The following is a 19,445-nucleotide window of genomic DNA, read 5'->3' as shown; positions in this document are numbered from 1 at the left end:
CCTTCAGCTCAGGTCATGATCCCAGGGTCCTGCAGTCACACCCCGCATCAGGCTCCCTGCTTAGCGGGGAGTCAGCGTCTCCCTCAGCCCCTCCCCCTGCTCGTGCTCGCTCTCTCTCTCTCTCTCTCAGATGAATAAATAAAGTATTTTTTAAAAAGACACAGGAAGCTCTAGCAGTGCAGCGTGATGGCTCAGGGCATGGACCGAAATATCTGGATTTGAATCTGCCCCACCTTCGCTAACTGGGTGTTCTCACAAAGTCGCCTAGCCTATTTGTTCATCGGTACAATGAGGATAATAAGGCCAACTACCCAGGTCGCTATGAGGACTGTGTGAGAGGCCCTGTGTAGCGTGTCTTACCCCATCCCTGGCATAAAGGAAAAGCTCATTTGTTGATAGCTGTCATTAGAGAGATGAAAGAAGGAGTTCTCTTTGCTATTCTTGAGTGTTCTAGAAAAACGCTATTAAGATTTTAAATATGATTGCAGCATTGGAATATGAAGTTCAAGAGATGTGAGATCTTTGGCTAGACCATTTATCAATTTGGCATTCACTGGTCCGAGACACTAGGGCACCTTGGAATTTGAGATATACCTAGATCACTTAGATGGCACCGTTATCTTCTTTTTACCAGTCATCGTTAACTAGGAGTGATTAAATTGTTTAAAGCAGCAGAGGAATAGTTAGCTTCTAGTAGACACTTGCTTCCAGCCACCTTGTACTATGTCTGCCACTCCCTCCACTTCAGCTCCTGGACTTTCCAGGGACAGCTGTGTGTCTCCATCTCTCTGCCCCACCACCCGGGATGGCTGTCACACAGGGGCTCATGAAGCTGGCCGTGAGCTAGCCTGCAGGCTCGAGGGAAGATTTTGCCTGAGCCTCGCTGTCTGAGAGGCCCAGTGTGTGTTTCCAAGTATTTGCCGAGTCTCCGTTTCACTGTAAAATACTGGAATTGCTGCTAGGTGGGTGAGAAATCAAAATAGAACGTTGACTCTGATTGAGAAAGGATAAGTATGGAGGACAAGCATGAAGACACAAGTACAATGACAACAACTTCCCTCTGTCGTAGGGGGTACATACAGTAGGGGTCCCACAGGAGAGCAGGGAATTTTGATCTTTGGATTTCATTTTGTTTTCCCCAGACACTGTCTTCATTCTGTCAAGTCTAGGGGGAGAGCTGGCCAGGATTTCGGAGAGGGAGAGGGGTTGAAGGAATACTGTCTTGTGGTGCCCTCACATACCTCCCCAGGAGGATACGCGTCATTGTCTGTGTGTCCTGTGTTCCCAGGGACACCACGATCATCAACCACTCGAGGAATGGCAGCTACGGAGAGAGCTCGCTCGAGGCCCACATCTGGCAGGACGAGGAGGAGGTGGCACAGGCCACCAGGAGGTGTCAGGACATGGAGTACACGTAAGGGACCGCCATGTGCTCGTGGCCACTCTCCTCAAGTCCCCCACGGGGTCAACCAGTCCCTCCCTGCTCTGAACAGCTGATGGGCTCAGCCACATACCCCCAAGTCAGGAAGGAAACCCAAGTGCTTTCTGATTCTCATTTTGAGCCATCAGGGGGATGAAAACCTCTTTTCCCAGGAAACCCATCTGTCTTGTATTTCTCTGTTCTCAGAAAATGGGGGCATTGACCTTTGTAGAAAGCCAGAACTGTGTGAGGCTTCAGAGTGGTTGAGTTTCCTGACTGCCCCTCTGGCCCCCATCCCCAGGGACCCAAGATCCTCTGAGTTGGTCCATGAGCACACTGTAGTTCAGGAGGTCCCTGCCGGGAGGCTGCAACCATTCTGCACATATGTCCTTGGGGTCCCAGGAAAGGCCAGAGAAGGTGTGCCCTTCTGATCTGCTACAGAAGTTCTGTTTTGTATAATTTGCAGATTGTAAATGTTTGAGGATTCACACTGCACCTAACTCTTCCTCTGAATTATAATTCAAGTCCCTGGGGCAGCCCAAGAGAAATGGTTCAGGTTTTTCTAGCCAAATAGCTTCTGTTTATGGCCATTTGGTTTTATCTTGTTACATAGTATTAAGAATCTCCATGCCAAAATCATAGAGAAGGATGCCATGATTAAGGTCCTTCAGCAGCGGTCCCGTAAAGACACCGGGAAGACCGACTCCTCCAGCCTGCGTCCCGCCCGCTCCGTCCCGTCCATTGCTGCGGCCACAGGGACCCACTCCCGCCAGACCTCGCTTACCAGCAGCCAGCTGGCCGAGGAGAAGAAGGAGGAGAAGCCCTGGAAGGGGAGCATAGGTGAGCCCCACGCCTCCTTCAGGCCAGGATCTGAAAAGCAAGAGCTACACAGATGTGGAGAGGCGAGCCCACCCGGTCGGAAACCCTGGTGGAAAGGGTTCTGACCCTTTGGCGGTCCCCGGCTCTGTCATTCATGAGATGCAGAAATGTCAGAGTATCTCTGGGTCTGTTGACCCATCTGTGGATGGGGAGGATAATCAGTCACGCTTTAGTTGTAGAAATTAGACGAGATACATGGAAGCAAATCTAGACTACAAGAGTAGCTACCGGCCTTGGGTTGATTCACGTCACAGTCATTGTCATTATTGCTCAAAGTTGAAGTAACCCTCACAGCAGAAAATGGGAAAAGCCCAGAGAGGTCAGGCTCTGGACTTGGCTGCACTTTCGCATCTGTGTCTGGAAAAGCAAGGTCCTGCTTTCTGCCATGTGGCTGAGCTGAGGGCGAAACGAGAGAGTGGGGAGAAAGTGCTTTGGAAGCCGTGCTGTCAAGCGTAAGGAGTGGTGGGTGGTCGTTTTTGTTGGGTGGTTGTTGCAGAGGCGAGCTCTGCCGATGGGGTCTTCCTTAGCCTCAGTGGGTTTGCTGGGTGTGGGCAGCCCTGCTGAGGGGGCCGCCCGAGTCTGGAGCGGAAGCAGGCAGCGCACCCGGACACCCGTCTTGCTCGCTCTTCCCCTGAGCTCCAGCGGCTCCCAGGCTCTGGCCCTTCTTTGATGCCTTTCCCTGGGTCAGAGTGTGTTTTCTTTATCTGTGGAGCTGAGAGCCAGTCTTCCTCCGCACAGAACCCCAGAGGAGCCTGGCTGCTTTGTGCCAAAGGGGAGAAGGGCTTCCAGAGTGGACCGGCCAGTGTTGGGGGATCAAAGGCGCGCGGCCAGAGTCTCTGTTTGCCGTCCCTTCTCAGGTCCCTTCAGCAGCACCTGCCCACCACGGGAATGCACTTCAAAAAGGACGTGTGCGGATGGCAGCTGGGATCATCTGAGACCCTCCCAAGGGCCCGTAGCTCCATCCTCTGGTTAGAGAGCCCGGGGACTGGTGCTCAGGCCGGTCTGGTAGAGGAGTGGGAAGTGTGCCGGGCCATGATGGGTCACTCCCTGCTGCAGGCGGTGTGCAAAGTCCAGCCAGGCAGGCGTGCCACCGCTGTCTGGGTCTGTCCCCGCTAGCATTTGGCATGTCTGAAGCAGGCCCGGGAGAAACTGAGGACCCGTCCTCAGGAAAGGTTGCTGTGTTCTCTGCGCTGGTGTTCCTCCTCATGATTGTGACTGTCCACGCATCACAAAAACCAAAGGGGACTCCCTGAGGGGCTGAGCGGAGGGACACATTCGCAGTTCCCAAACTGTCTCCACTGCCTCTTGCTTCCTGGGCTCTGGAAGGAGGGAGGGGTGACCGTGTCTACGTCCTGGATGGCCCAGGGCTCCCCGGTGGGCTGACTGGCTGGTGACCTCATTCCACCAGAGCATCCTTGTCAGGCCATGGAGGTTCGCTAGGCAAGGTGCAGGGACCCAGGAGCACGGGCTGGACTTGGCGTCGGGCACAGACGCATCTGAATCCCGTTTCTGTGGCTTCTTAGCTGTGAGAGGTTCATTTCTCTGCATTCTTGTTACCTTTGCTGTAAAACAGAAGGTAAGGACAGGACCTGTGTCAGAGGAGCATTGTAAAGTAGAAAGTGAGCTGGTGTGTGAGAAGCAGGTCGCCGAAGACCCTTGTTCCTCGAAGTGCAGATCACCTGGGAGCTCCTTAAAGAAGCGGAGTCCCAGGCCCCGCCCACGGAGTCACACGGCACTTGAACAGTGTGTCCGAGAAGTGGATACGCAGTTACACGTGACGGCCCTGCTTGAAATCACCCTGGCCAGGGTCCTCTCTGGATGGCTGGCTCCTTAAGCGAACAGATACTCGATTGTGCTTACTACCACCTTTTCTGGAGGCTAGTGTTCTGGGATGCTGGCGCTTTCCGGCGTGCATGCCCTGTGTCACTTTTCAGAAATACAAATGTTGTTTTCCTGGCCAGCACATCCCCTTTCCACCCCAGCGCCTGCCTGGGGCAGCAGGGAGGAGGAGCAGGGCTCAATGACCCTGTCCAGAAGGCCAGCTGGCTCCCTGCTTCCTGGGGGCCGTGGCTCGCCCCTGCAAGGGATCTGCTTTGGGGAATAATGAGCACAGCTCGGTGTTGCCCTGACCGCGAAGAGTGTTTGTTTTTGAACCCCGGTCTGTGGGAGACCCTCCATGACCGAGAGTGGCGTGGTCTTCTGGGCTGCTCTCAAGGCCCCTGGGCTCCATGTCTCAGATCTGGGAAGCCTTCCATGTTTCTTCGGCACACACGTGCTGCTCAAGGCTAGCCCTCCCTGGGCTGTCGGATAGCCTCGTCTCCAGAAAGCCTGGCAGGAATGCCCCCTCCCCTCGACATGGGCTGTGAGGCCTCTTCTACTACCCTGGGCATGATTTTATCCTACTGTTCTCCATAATTCATCATTACCAGCTTACTTAAGAACTACTCTTCCAAAACAAACAAACGAAAAACCCAGGGAGTTTTAGAGAAGGGGCTAGGTCTTTCTTTCCTTTCCTTTTTTTTTTAAGTCCCTCAGTGCTTGTCCTCTTATCAGGCTTATGATTAGTGCTTATAAAGGACGTGGTAAATGAATCAATGAATGAAGCTGTCCTCAGTTGAGAAGGAAATGAAATTTTTGTTTGTTTGTGTGTCTTTCGAGATTGGCATTAACATAGCTATCCTTGTGTCCTCAGGGTTGCTGCTAGGGAAGGACCACCATGAACACGCCTCCCCTGCCCTGGCCAGCAGTGCCCACGCGAAGACGGGCAGCAAGGACAGCAGCACCCAGACCGACAAGAGCACTGAGCTCTTCTGGCCCAGCATGGCCTCCCTGCCCACCCGTGGCCGGCTGAGCGTGACCCCTTCCAACAGCCCCATCCTGAAACACCCGGGGACCAAAGGGACTGCAGAGAAACCGGGTATGGCTTCTTCCCTCCCTTTACTCTGAGAAAACCCAGAGAACTCTGGCCAGAGAGGGAGCCTTTGGTTGGGACCGAGGGGGGAATGGGGGAAGGGTACCAGGAATGCCAATCAGCTCTCACTTCAGGGGGTTCTTTATTTTTTTTTTTAATTTTTTTAAATGACTATTTATTTGTCAGAGAGGGAGAGAGAGAGCATAAGCAGGGGGAGTAGCAGCCAAAGGGAGAGGGAGAAGCAGGCTCCCGGGAGCCTGGTGCGGGACTCGATCCCAGGACCCTAGGGTCATGACCTGAGCTGAAGGCAGCTGCTTAATGGACTGAGCCACCCAGGCATCCCCATGGGAGTTCTTCATAATTATGCTTACCCTGATGTACTTTATTCTTATGGGAACAAAATATGTATAATACTTCTGTTTGCCTTTTAAACGAGTATACAACTTGAAGGTACCCTTTTAATGGATGCTTTGTAGTAAACCCTTCCCCAGGGGAGTGAGAATCGACCCACTGCAGGGTGTTAGGGAATGAGAAGCCCCCCAGCCTGTGTGGGAACTAGTGCCAGGCACCAGGCACTTCAGAGGTGCTGGGTACGCAGATATTGCCTTCGAGGGGTTCACCCTTCAGGGATCCAGGTTTAGGGGCGCCCCCCCCCGACTGAGGGGGAAGGCAGACTTGACTGCAGGGAAGGTAGACTTCTGGCACAACCCTCAGGCCAGCAAAAATGAGGTGCTTTAAAATATTTAGGAGAAGACAGCCTGGGTGTGGTGGGCTTGCCATGAGTCCAGAAGCATCCGGGGAAAGACCAGATGTGCCTTTGGGTTAATCTGAGTTGTGGGATGGCCCTCTCAAGTTCTTTGGAGGAGGTGGGGCTCTCGGGGGTGTAAATTAACCATTTCCTCCAAGGGGCTACTTAAGTTTCAGCCGTGAAAGTAGACAGGGAAACACAGCATTGTCATTTTTTGAACATTTAATTCTTTTTTTCTTTTAAGATTTTATTTATGGGGCACCTGGGTGGCTCAGTAAGTTAAGCATCTCCCTTCAGCTCAGGTCATGATCCCAGGGTCCAGGGATTGCGTCCCCCATTGGGCTCCCTGCTCAGTGGGGAGCCTGCTTCTCCATCTTCCTCTGGCCCTCCCCCATATGTGCTCTCTCTCTCTCTCTTTCTCTGTCAAATAAATAAAATCCTAAAAAATATTTTAAAAGTACAGATTATTTTATCAGAGAGTGAGCTAGTGCATGCACAAGCAGGGGGAGCAGCACAGGGAGAGGGAGAAGCAGACTTTCCGCTGAGCAGAAAGCCAGATGTGGGGCTTGATCCCAGGACCCTGGGATTGTGACCTGAGCTGAAGGCAGATGCTAAACCGAATGAGCAACCCAGGTGTCCCTTGAACGTTTAATTCTTGAGACACACTTTTCCAAGGCAAGGAACACGTGAAAAGGACATGGCTTGTAGGCGCAGGACTGGATGGTTTTGCAGAGAAGGAGAGTGGCTGCAAGGGGCTCCTCGCACATATCCCTAGGGCCCTCTTCAGACACTTACCTTCCCCATCACCACCTGGTTCTGTTATTCCTGTCTGAATCCCAGGGCCCATCATTTTGCTCTTCTCCACGGTGGGGTGGGGGTGGGGCAGGTTCTGCGGCCCCCCCTACTGAGGCTGGTGGTGAGCACTGGGGTTGGAAGTGGTTCCCTGGGAAGAGAGCCCGTCAGCCCCGTGCTCCTTTGTGGGATGGATGGGCTGCTGATGTCCCCTTCTGTTTGGCAGAGAACCCTCTGGGCCATGGGAAGTCCCCTGACCACAAAGGCCGCGTCAGCAGCTTGCTCCACAAACCCGAGTTCCCCGACGGGGAGATGATGGAGGTTCTCATCTAACGTCGGCGTCCTGCTCCTTCTTGGAGGGGCTCTTGACAAATAAGGAGCGCGGCCGAGAGGCAGAAGAAAGATTAAGAAAGTAGTGGATGGAAAATCAGGAAAGGATGTGAACTGATGAAGATCTTAAATTAGTAAGAACGCTTTTTATAAACGTTTAAAAAGAAAATCAGGAGACCTACATGACTAAAGACGAGAATGCTATGGATTCGTGTCACTTACGGTGGAGGAGAAGACGCATGTAGGTTTGGAAACCGAGACGTCGCAGGAAGTGTGATTCTCACTGTGTAGAAAATGTATCTCTCGGGGAGGGTCTGTGTACACCTGCCCTCTGGCTATAAACACATAAACCTGAACGTGGATCTTCCTTGAAATACCCCCCCCTTCTCCTTGCCTCTTAGCATGTTTGTTTTGGGGATTATTATTATTTTTTTTTTTTTTTAAGAAGAACCTCCTAAAAATCTCCGAGAGCCTGTCTCGGCATCCTGTCGTGTCACCTGTGCCATCAGGGTTTCCTGTGAATGTGTGTGGGGTTGGCAGCGAGAAGCCGTGTCCGCGTAATGGACACTTAGAAGGAGGTTCTCACTCAACTCCCTGCTTGGTTTGGATTTTGAGGAGACGGTGGGGCTTCTTAGATTTTCCGGATTCAGCAGGAAAAACCTGAAGCAGGAAGGGAGCGTTCTGATCTTGGTGCTCAAACTCCCTAACTGCTCTCAGTTTCATCTCTTCCTCCGCTTCATTCTTTCATCTTATTCTTCTTTGCTTTCACCTCCTTTCCTTGTTACTACAACACGGCAGGATTCCTCAGATCTGGGATTTGTTAGAGCAGAATCAGATCTCTGCTTCGTAGTGACCAGTGGGACAGAGCTGTGTGCTGGGGGCCTGGCTGCCTCCTCCCCCTTGGAGTCACGGGGCTCAGTGTGACGGGGAACGAGGTAAGTGTCAGTGAGGCGGAAGATGCCACGGTCACTGTGACATCCTGCGTTCAGATCGTGGCCCTGGCTCTTCTGTCTCACATCTTGCACAGAGCTCTGTCCTTCTGCCCTGTTGCTCTGTTGGGCTAATGGGACTTTCAGGACTGCCCTCCAGGAAATGAATGACACTTGGGACAGCTTGCATGACTTCGTAGAGTCCGAGCCTGTTCACCTCGCTGCCCACTCTCTCGCACTCCTCTGGTTGCCGTGGACACCCATGTAGATCTTCATGTTAGCATGTCAGTGTTTCTGTGCCATGAACTGGCTTTGTGACCTAATGGGCCAGTATATGTATAGTCACAGGTTGCGAGGATTCGGTGTGGGGCAAGTTGACCAATGTAGGACAGAGCATCATGTCGAAGAGCCAGGAGTGAAGGGGGTCGGGGGCCCCTGACTCCTCAGACACTGGCTTTCTTTACGAATCTGAGAGGTGCTGGATCAGGGGAGAGGAGACGCTAATCAGGCTGGCAGACGTTCTTGGGGATACTTTCCTCTCTCCAGGTCAGCTGGACACTTCTGATCCCAAACCCTTTCCTAAAGGGAAAAAAAAAAAAGGACCTGGGTTGAGACTTTCTCAAGTCCCACCTATGTGGAGCCCTGGACACAACACTTCTCCGGGAATTTTGCTTAGGAGGCTTATTTTAGAGTTGGTCTTTGGGGTGTAAGGAGAGTGGAGCTGTACCCTCCCCAGGTGGAGGGAGGACCGCAGCGTAAACCAGAGAGGGGAGGAAGACAGCCGTGGCCTTGGCCAGAGCAGGCATGGCGTGACCGTGAGCAGGACTGCCTCTTCCCAAGCCCTGCTCTGTGGGGTGCTGAGCTCTGTGCGGTCTTGGCCTCCTCTGCTCCCATCAGGCCCAGGAAGCTGCAGTGGTTCTGGGGGCCGGGCCGCCTGCCTTGTGCTGGGGCTGCGTGAGTGTGGACAGTTGTGGGGATGGGGTGGGGAGACCCCAGTCTCTGCTCCCCATCACTTTTTACAGGTGGGGATGGGGTGGGGAGACCCCAGTCTCTGCTCCCCATCACTTTTTACAGGTGGTGAGGTTTAGGCGATGGTGCTGCTTTCTCTTAAGGATGTTTTGACTCCTTAATTAATACCGTGACTGGACCAGGGATGAATGCAAGTGTCTAGAGGTAGGAGGGCAAGTCTCCTCGGCCAGGCCCCACGGCCCACACCCGGGCCACCTCAAACACAGGCTGTCTCTCCTAGAAGTGGGTAAAAGTGGGAGCCACAGCCTGGTGTTCCCTAAGCCTTGTCTCTGCTCCAGCACACCCTTTGGCTCCAGGCCTGGGGGCCGGCCTTGGTCACTGCTTCAGGTTTGCTGTGATCGTCAGGACTCTTTTTTTCTTCTGACTTGCTAAGATTCTCCCGTAAGAAAAGCGATCTCTAGCTTTCAGATGTGTTCTTTTCTGGGAGATTTCCTGCCACGCCAGCCCCCTCCCCCAGCCCCCGATGCTTTTCATGTTCACAGCTTTCTCGAAGCCTCATTTGCCCATAGGAGCAAGGGGTCACAAACACTGAGCACCTGCTCTGCGTTCTGGGCCCTTTACAATCCTTTATCTCGTTTGATTTGCAGAAAAAGAACTACCAGTTGGTGCTGGCTGTAGGCAAGCAGAGTGGTGAGCACCTTTTCATGAGTCCTCGAGCCACCTGGAGAGTAAGGGCTGCTTTAACCTTATTTCACAGAGGAGGAAACAGGGGCTCAGGGAGGTTCAGTCCCACCCCAAAGGCTCACGGCAGTGGCATCTGAACCAAGGGCCTGAGAAGAGGGGAGCTGTGCCCCCATCACAGGCTGGACTGCCACCGACACGGGTCACAGCCATCTTTCACGCCACGTCTCAGCCAGCTCTGGCCCTGTCTGTGATGTGCACAGAGCGCACGCGCACGCACACACTCACACGCACATGCACACAGCTGCCTCCTAAGGAGGAGGACTTGAGCCCAGAACTCCTAGAACTGCCCATAAACACGAGGTACAGATGGAAGTCTCCGTGTTCCATCATACACAGGGCCACAAAATCCCCCGAAAGAAAACCCCTGTGCATTGCCCAGAGGCCTTGATGGCAGGATTCTGTGGTGTCTACGGACCATCCAAGTCCTGTCTTGGTGTGAAGGGTAAAGGCTTTGCTTCACGTGAAGACCTGCCAGGGACAGTCGGCTTCCTCCCGGAATGGGTCGCCTGGCAGTTTCCGCGTGTTGACTGGGGTATCATAAGGAAGGGATCTGCTGGATTCCGGAAGTTCATTGCAAAGCACGTGCAGAAACTTGTCTTAGTGGTTTCTTCTCCTGGCTTCTCTGTGGCCTGCCAGAGGCCGGTGGTGAGTGCCCGCGTGCAGTCGGGCCCCTTCCAGGCAGGCCTGCAGGACAGGGCTGCCTCATCCCTCACAGGGCATTGGCTGGAGCGCACAGAGCGGTGGGGCCCTTCTCTCTTCCATCCTGTGGGGCCAGCTCTTGGGAGCACATCCTGGGTTTGACCGCACAGGGCTGGGGTCTGATAACCAGATAGCGGCTCTTTATGAATTCTGATCTTGGAACAGAGACCGCAGGGGTCTGTCGCTCAGGAGAGAGGCTGTCACGATGGCCACTGCAGACGAGCTGGCCATCACTCCCCTTCTCCCCCTGGGTCGCCCTCATCCCCCTGTGTTCTCCTGATGCCACAGGCTGATGAGAAGACAAACCAGGTTCCCGGCAGCCTCTCGAGTCGCAGAAACGTCAGGGAAGGCCGCATTCCCAGGAGGCAGTGAAGAATGGATCGGGGTTTTAAAAGGTTTCGAGGCAGGGAGCTCTACCCGTTTTCCAAAACCAAAGTCCTGCTGCAGTCTGTCCTGGAGTTCGGGGAGTGTGCTGTGAGCTGCGGGTAAACTTGCCCTCCTGAGCAAAGGGTCCCGTGGCCATGGTGAGTGGGAGCCCGTGGGTATCCTTAACCCATAAGGCCGTCCTGTAGCCAGAGGGCATTCAGCCTGCCGCTGGCTTCACCCGAGGCAGCCCCGGCAGATGCTTTATAAATGTGGCTTTTCTTCCCTGATTTCTGCTAATTAATCGATGTGTTTAAAATGTCTTCCTCCAATGTGAGGACTGTTTAATCAGCTTGCCGCTGAGGTCTGGCTTCATGGGGAGATGGGTGGAGTCATTAAGAAGCTTCCAGAAGCTGACAACTGGGAACATGTAAAAGGTCAGCATTTCAGTAAATGGATTTCTTCTGGAACGAAGAAGCAAGTTTTTCCTTTCTTCCCTTTAAGTAGGATATCCTTTTCTTGTTTAGTAATTTAATGATTTATAAAGACGTGTGTGTATGTCCATGCATACGTTTGAGGCATGACCGCAAGGTTGTGCGTCAGGTTTCCTTGCTTAATATCCGGAATATCCAAGTATTTCATCTCACCCCTTAAACGGTGACCCTTTGGGAGACTCTGTGCTGATGGCTGTCCACAGGAGAAACAGTTTGCCCATGCCTCTGTGAGAATGTCCTCTGGAGCCTGGCACGTTCCTTTGATTATCCTTACCGATGAGAAATCTTCCTCCTTTGAGGATGGATCTAAGTTTGGAGATCATCCCAGCTGAACAAATAACGGTGGGTGATGAAGGTCATACCATTTTACCTTTCAAAAAAGAAAAATCCCGAAAACATTCCTTGGAATCAGTCTTTGGACTCGTAGAGCCTCTCAAAGTGACCCCTTCCAAGGAGGACAATAGTCATCAGTACATGTAACTTCTAGTGGGTTTGCTTTTGAAAATCTCTTCTCTTGCCATGCCTTGTATGTGTTCGCCTCTCTGCATACACGCGGGCGGGGGCCGTAGTCCTTAGTGGAGCCCTCCAGCAGGAACTCCGTAAAGCCTTGTAATATTTAAGCGCATGTTCTTGTCGTGTACTGCGATGACCAAGGTGTAGCTTTGTCATAAAAGTGCTTCTTCACAGAATTAAAATACTCTTCTCAATACCATGAGGTACATTCACCGTGTTTTCTCGTATCAGCTCTCAAAGCGCCGATGCCCGGTGGTGTGTGTACGTGTGACTTTGCCTCGGAATCTGGTCGCGTAGAGACACCTGCAAGGATTTATTACAAAACAGAATGTAAGCAAGTTTGTCTGCGGTGGTGTTCTTGGAATGGGGATGTTTTCCCCCTGCTGTGGGGGGACCGTGGTGGCACCTCCCCCACGGGGCCCTTAACAGGATCGGCATGAGTGCCTGTGAACCCAGGGCAGGGGCAGGCGTAGGCAGTGACCTCAGCCAACTCTTGGACAGCCATCGGGCACCCGTGCTCCCCGCCCGCAGTGTGTTGTCGCCGTGATTGGGGGCAGCGTGCTGTGTTCCCTCTCGTGGACTCTGGCATGACCTTTCGGCGTCTTCGTCCCACGGAAGGTGTGTCTGCAGAGCTGCACGGCCACGTGGGTCTCTGTACCGAGTTGGGGAGTGACGTCCAAGAACGCAGAGTGCCCCCCACGGCCAATGTGGTTTCTGTTGGTCAGCCAAAGATTTTCCTATTCTTTGCTGCTTAAACTTGTGCCTTAATATTGTATATAATAAAGGGATAAAATGGCTCTTCTCTCATGCTTGCTCCTTTCTTTCCCCCAAAACGTACATGCTTGTTGAGTTTAATGTCCTCTCGTGGCTTGGAAGCAGCCTCTCTCGCCGCTCAGCTTCTAGAGGCGTCCAGTGCCCCCCACCCCCTCCCCAGGCCTCCTGCTTCCACCAACACCCGGTCTTGATTCTCAGAAGGAAATGAGTCATCCAGACCCCGGGATCTTGCCGCCTGCCCACTCCCAGCTTCTGCAAACAGATAAGGAAAGGGTAGATGCAGGGAGGCTGGACCCAGGAGAGGGTGCTACTTTGATTGCATCAGAGCATCCTCTGCTTCGGTTCCCAGCTTCAGGAACCTGACAGGGGCCACTGTGCCTCAGGGGAATCAACCCAGAGCTGAGACTCTAGGCTGGAGTCAGATGTGTCTCTGAGCCCCATGGTGGACATGGGAGTTGGGTCTGCCTTCTTGGGGTCTTGGGGTCGCAGGAAGAGTGGGGGCTGTGGGGGAAAGGAGGCATGTGATGGGCTGATGATGCTGGGGGGGGGTATCCACTGTGGAAGCAGGAGCACGGAATAAATGCTGTGAGAGGTCACACCAGAAGCCCCCTCCCAAGAAGAGCATGAACTGGGGAGGGGGAGGTGCCCTGCACGTCCTGTGCTCATGCCTCTCAAAGGGGTGCCTTGCTTCTCTCCCACCCCTGGTGAGCGTGGGAGGAGGGGTGAACATGGGAGCGATAGGGGTAACAGTGATTTTTAGATTCCTAGACTCAACATAATCAGGATTTAGGTCAGTGGTGGTGGAAGAAAAGAGCTTTCTATCTCCACACGATGTTATTGTTTGATTGTTTCTGTCCCTCTTTTATGGAGCATGGCCATGTGCTCCTGGGAGGCAGACATCTGACCCCATGTCCAGGTGGCCTGAGCTCTCTTGACCAGCCTGTTGCCCCCTAACTCTTCCCTTATGACGCCCAGACAAGGCCCTCCCCACCCGGTGTGGAGTTCCGTCCAGGGGTGACTTCCCAAGGTCTCAATGTACAAACAGAATGTAAGGCTCACAGACTGTTGTCGGGTAATTTGGAGTAAAAGAATGGGAATCCTTGTACCCCTGTTGGGAATAGTAAGAGCACCTAACTTCCCATCCTGATTGCTCTCCCTGCTCCAACTGCGTGAGGGACAGTGGACTGAACATTGGCCGAGCTGGCTTTTGATTGAACATCGTGGCCTTCACAACCCCCAGGGTTCTTGTGACCCGAAGTCTTCACCTGAGTTTCAGACGAGGAAACGGGCCTGCTTGTCCCTACTCCCCCAGTTCTCTCTACGTACTATCCTGTGGCCTCCGACTTCCTTGAGTTTTTATTTTTAATGGTTTGCTTGCTTATATTTGTTTTTAATAGTTCTGCAGAGAATTGGTAAGCAAATGGCTTATTGAGAAAAGACATTTTTGAGGCTCTTTTTGAAAATGTGGTATTTCCAGCAGAAGGCGTGTGCTGGATGTAAAGGCTAGACCAAAGCCTCTGGTCTGTTTGTGAGACACAGACTGCAGCTAGAGTGACGTGACTCTGTCCACACAGGGTGTGCCCAGTGAGCCGCTCAGGGGCAGGGGAGGGGGACTGAGGTATACGCTGTCACAGGGCCTGCTCTGGGGTCAGGGCCCCATCTTGTTTTTCCTCAGTCATGTCCCGAGACCTCAGAATTCATGGTCCAGAAATGCTGAGTATAAACAGAAGGGCCTTGGTTTTCCAGTCAAACAGACTCCTTGATTGTACCAAATGACCTCCATGTGTGGCTTCCCAGTCACCTGAAACATGGCCACAGCCACACCCTGGGGCTTTCTCTGCCACAGTCACTGCCCTGCTGGTGGCCCCAACCATCTGTCCCCTCTGCTAGGAGCCAAAGTCACCCTGGGTTCCTCCCTACCCCTCCCCTTTGGCCAGTATTCACCTGTCCTGTCCCCTCGCCTCCCATCTTGTTTCCACACTTTGTGTCTCCATTGTCACAGGCTTTGCATGAGACCTTGTCTCTCACTCAGCCATTTGCAGTCACATCCTGCTCCCATCTCACCCACTCCATCCTTGATATGGACGCCAGAGAAACAAGAGTAATAAATTAGGACATTGAATTCTTCCAGTCACTCTCAGGCTAGCACCCTTAGGTCATCCCCATGTTACTGTAGGAGAACCTAAGAGACAGGCAAGTCAAGTCTCTTGCCCCACATTCTAGAGCTTGTGAGCGTTAGGCCAGGGATCCAAAGCCCCGCAGACTGGCTCCAGAGACTCTGGGCCACACGGTTCCCTTCCAACCTCCTAAAGCTCGTCTGATCACATCACCCTCTCAAGGGAAACAACAACAAAATTCCCAGCTCCCTGTGGCCCCCCAGGATAAAGTTGAAGCTGCTAATAGGTCATTCACGCCCTACACCGTGACTTTGACCCACTTCCCGGGCTGGTGTGTCTCCACTTCCCCTTCCACCCTGGCCTCCAGTCACTCCAGAATCACCACTGGGGCCCAAATCTGCTCTCTGCATTTCTGTTCTGGCCCTTGCCCCCCAGGTCCTTTGCCCCCGGAATACCTTCTTATCTGCCCAAATCTTGTTCCCTCTTTCAGGTGAGGCTCAAATGCTGTGTTCCCTCAGGGAGGTGTTCCAGATTGCCAGGGTCTAAAATAATCATCCCTCCAGAATACATGAACAGACACTTCTCCAATGAAGACAACAAATGGCTATCAGACACATGAAAAAATGTTCATCATCATTAGCCATCAGGGAAATTCAAATCAGAACCACACTGAGATACCACCTTACACCAGTTAGAATTGCAAAGTTTAACAAGACAGTAAACAACAAGTGTTGGAGAGAATTGGAGAAAGCGGAACCCTCTTACACTGTTGGTGGGAATGCAAGTTGGTGCAGCCACTTTGGAAAACAGTGTGGAGATTCCTTAAGAAATTAAAAATAGAGCTACCCTATGACCCTGCAGTTGCACTACTGGGTATTTACCCCAAAGATATAGATGTAGTGAAAAGAAGGGCCATCTGTACCCCAATGTTCATAGCAGCAAAGGCCACAGTCGCCAAACTGTGGAAAAAAACAAGATGCCCTTCAATGGACGAATGGATAAAGAAGATATGGTCCATATACACTATGGAGTATTATGCCTCCATCAGAAAGGATGAATACCCAACTTTTGTATCAACATGGATGGGACTGGAGGAGATTATGCTGAGTGAAATAAGTCAAGCAGAGAGAGTCAATTACCATATGGTTTCACTTACCTGTGGACCATAAGGAATAACACGGAGGAGATGGGGAGATGGAGAAGAGAAGTGAGTTGGGGAAATCAGAGGGGGAGATGAACCCCGAGAGACTGTGGACTCTGAGAAACAAACTGAGGGTTTTGGAGGGGACGGGGTGTGGGATGGGGGGTTGGGTGAGCCTGGTGGTGGGAATTATGGAGGGCACGTATTGCATGGAGCCCTGGGTGTTATACATAAACAGTGAATCTTGGAACACGGCATCAAAAACTAATGATGGGGTCACCTGGGTGGCTCAGTGGGTTAGGCCTCTGCCTTCAGCTCAGGTCATGATCTCAGGGTCCTGGGATCGAACCCTGCATTGGGCTCTCTGCTCAGTGGGGAGCCTGCTTCCCTCCCTCTCTCTGCCTGCCTCTCTGCCTCCTCGTGATCTCTCTCTCTGTGTCAAATAAATAATAAATAAAATCTTAAAAAAAAATTAATGATGTATGGTGACTAACATAACACAATAAGTAAAATAAAAAATAAAAGATAAAATCTTCCAAAATATAAAAAATAAAATAATCACCCATCTTCAATTATTAGCTGAGTCATCTTAGGAAAGTTGCTGACGTTCTCCAAACTTCCTGTTTGTAAGCTGACTTGGAGCAGGTACTATATCTGTTTCTTCACTAATGTGAATCAGGGTCCTGGCACGTGTCGTGACACATAGTAGGTGCTCGAGTATTTGCTGACTGAATGAGTCAACCCTACGGATTTAAGGAGAGAAGAGATGGAACCTGCCTGCACACAGGGGGCCCTTCACAGATGAGTGCGCCAAGCATCGTGGCCTCCGGTCTGGCCCTGGCCTCCGGTGGCGTGGCCATCTGTCAACTCCTCCGTCTGGAATCCCGCAGATGCTCATTAAAATTTGAGCCAAATGTGAGTTATCCCAGGCTGCTTACTATATTTGTTCAGTGACTGTCCTCAGGGAAACTGAAAGAAGAAACTTAAGTGAAAGCTTACTTAAAAATTACACAAGTAACGCACATTTGTTATGAAAACAGGTCATGTAGAAGAGTACAAAATAGAAGTCACTCCCCCTCCAAACCCCTGTGAGTCCCCATTACCTCATACAACCATAGAGAGAACTCTATAGATCGGTATGAATATTAAGATCGTACTATTTCATCCCACTTGCTTTTCTCGCTCAACAAGAGATCATAGGCAGATTTCTCTGCCAACATAGATAGATCTGTCTTATCTCTGGTGGCTGCATCTTTGTATGGAAGGGGGGGATTTGTTGAAATCTGGGGTGTGCTCCTTTGCTGCCACCCAGCTTCCCCACAGCATTCCCCCAGCAGTCAAGGGAATGCTGAGTGCAGGGGGACACTAGGGAGAGGTTTAGATTTTCTTCTAAGAAAGAGGCCAAAACTTGCATTGTATGTCAGGCTTGCCCAAGTGCTGTCTCTGATTGCCCCAGTGCATCAAAGCCTTTCCACTTGCCTGTCCAAGCACAAATTGGTGATTAATGTCATGGTGACATTGGGATGGCAAGGACTTGACCGTGCCATGGCCCCAGCTGATGGCTCAGGCCCCAGCCTGGCTTGGCCAGCCCTGTTTTCCATCCAGAAATCCTCAGACTCTGACTGAGGGGCTGATTTTCCGTCCAATGTTCTACCTTCTGACCTGGAGAAGAACACATTTTCCTGGCACAATCAACTCAGAGCGAGCCCCAGGATGACTTTGTTCGGTGACGTTGATGGCATCGATCCCTCCCTCGTCCTTGGCACTTTCATTTTGCAGAGTGTCGAGCAGATTTTTACAAATATTTAGCTTTAGGACAGCCTGTAAACAGAACCCCCATTCATGACTCACTTGTCAGTTGACTAAGGAGAATTCGTGACGTACCCGACGCATTTCAGATCCTGGGGAGGGGACACCAGAGGGCACAGATTGCTCTGGAGATGAAAGCCCTGAGGGAACTGTGTGCCAAACACTTTACAGGCTTCTCTGTGCTTCTGTTCAGGTCAGGAAAGCAGGGTCAGGCAGATTAGGACAAGTGAACAAATGACCCACGGTCCACACTGGACCCATGTAAGTGCCCACATGGGTCTGAGCTGAGGTTTGGGCGATGAAAAGTCACCGTTCTCCCACAACATCATGCAGCCCTCCCGTTTAGGTCGAAGAGCAGAAGAAAAGTATAGGAAACAATGGGCTCCTGGCCCATCCGTGTCAGTGTGTGGACACCAGGGTTCCTGGACACACATATCAAGACCCCGCCACCCTCAGCATTTGGAAAGATTTTGGCTGGAGTCCCCAGCCCCAAGGTAGGAGCAGACAAGTCACTACCAAAGTTGGCATGAGGCAGTCTCACAGTTGGGACACATTGAGAGCCCAGACCAAGTTGTGTCCCCCTCATGCAAGCTCTGAGAGCCACGCCACCACCAGCAGGGGCCACCTGCCATCCTGTCCCACTGAGAGCCCCTAGAGGGGTCCCACGAGAGCCAGCGCTGGTCTCTGCCCCCCTTTCTCTCCCATCTGCTTATCTTCTCCATCTAATGTTACTTGGAAGGGAGGTCATCGGAGGCGGTAACCATAAGTGGCTTTACTTTTTTTTTTAAAGTTGTTTTATTTAGATGTCAACAGTTTATATCCTGACCAATCAAAGCCCTCTTGCTCATTTCTTTGCTCTGTCTCGCACTGCCCCTCAGCATCCGTGGACTCAGGCTCGGGCGTGTGTGACAGCTTGCCAAGCGTGTGCAACTGACGTCTGTCAGTAACAAGCAAGAAACTCACAGAAATGCAAAGCCAGCCACGTCTCAAGCCCTCGGTGCCCCTTGGTGGGGACCAGCCTCAGTGTGCTGGAGGGGAAGATGAAAGCCCCCGCAAGGTGTCAGGGCTTCTGGAAACGACTGAACCGCCACCACAACCCCCCACGTCTGTTTTCTGTACAGTGATGCTGCGCATACAGCAAGCGGCGATAAACGTCAAGTTTCTAGTGAGTAGCATCCTGCCCTCGTGCAGAACGCCTTCCTTCTAAAGAGCATGGGTGTGTCTTTTATGCTGGCAACACAGCCTAGGGACAGCCATCACATCATGATTCCTTTCTACACAGCTGGGAGAAACCAGGCAGAAAACAGGGGGCACTTTCCCAAGGTTGCAGGGAAATGCCAACAGAGTCAGCTTAGAGCCGGACTTCCCCGAAGCCCTCTGTAGCTCGTTGGGCAGAGCGGGCCCTCTGTGCCAGTGCCATGTGGGCATCGGGTCCTTTCGGAGCTCCACAGCCTGCCCTGCCTGGGTATCAGGAAACTGAGAAGCCATGGGCTTGGTGTGGGTCCATCCGGCGGTCAGCTGAGCAGAGCTCCGTGTCTGACTTGTGCATCTAAAGAGCCAAGAGATCTCACAAAGCCGTCCCTCCAAACTCCGGGGCTGGCCTTTCTCCCAGGGGCAGAGCCAGTACCATGAGATCACAGTGGGATAATGGGGACTCTTCTGCCAGCCTCCAAACCCGTGACCTTACAGCAGGGCTGACAGGAGAACGGCCATGGCTGCGAGACGGCAGATGGCAATGGGCAGGGGACATTTCCCCAGGGATAACGGAGTCAGTGGCAAATTCGTCTCCCTTCTGTGTCAGAGATCCGGGGTT

The 19,445-nt window shown here is 52.3% G+C and overlaps 1 protein-coding gene across 7 annotated transcripts in view; it reads left to right on the top strand.

Moving 5' to 3' along the window:
- The window catches only part of AMOTL1 (angiomotin like 1), a 152,338-nt gene extending 144,825 nt beyond the window's left edge, over window positions 1-7,513 (top strand). For all 7 annotated transcript variants that reach the window (XM_032852767.1, XM_032852770.1, XM_032852769.1 and 4 more), the window contains 4 exons: window positions 1,289-1,414; window positions 2,034-2,260; window positions 4,992-5,216; window positions 6,977-7,513. In XM_032852767.1, coding sequence (XP_032708658.1) covers window positions 1,289-1,414; window positions 2,034-2,260; window positions 4,992-5,216; window positions 6,977-7,083 — 685 coding nt within the window. In that variant the 3' untranslated portion in view covers window positions 7,084-7,513. The remainder of the gene's footprint in view (window positions 1-1,288; window positions 1,415-2,033; window positions 2,261-4,991; window positions 5,217-6,976) is intronic.
- Window positions 7,514-19,445: the final 11,932 nt, after the last annotated feature.

The sequence above is a fragment of the Lontra canadensis genome, unplaced genomic scaffold (genome assembly GCF_010015895.1).
Source record: "Lontra canadensis isolate GAN:19392208 unplaced genomic scaffold, GSC_riverotter_1.0 scaffold7, whole genome shotgun sequence".
Taxonomy (NCBI): domain Eukaryota; kingdom Metazoa; phylum Chordata; class Mammalia; order Carnivora; family Mustelidae; genus Lontra; species Lontra canadensis.
The sequence above is the reverse complement of the archived record's forward strand: the minus strand, read 5'-3'. Positions and strand labels throughout refer to the sequence as shown.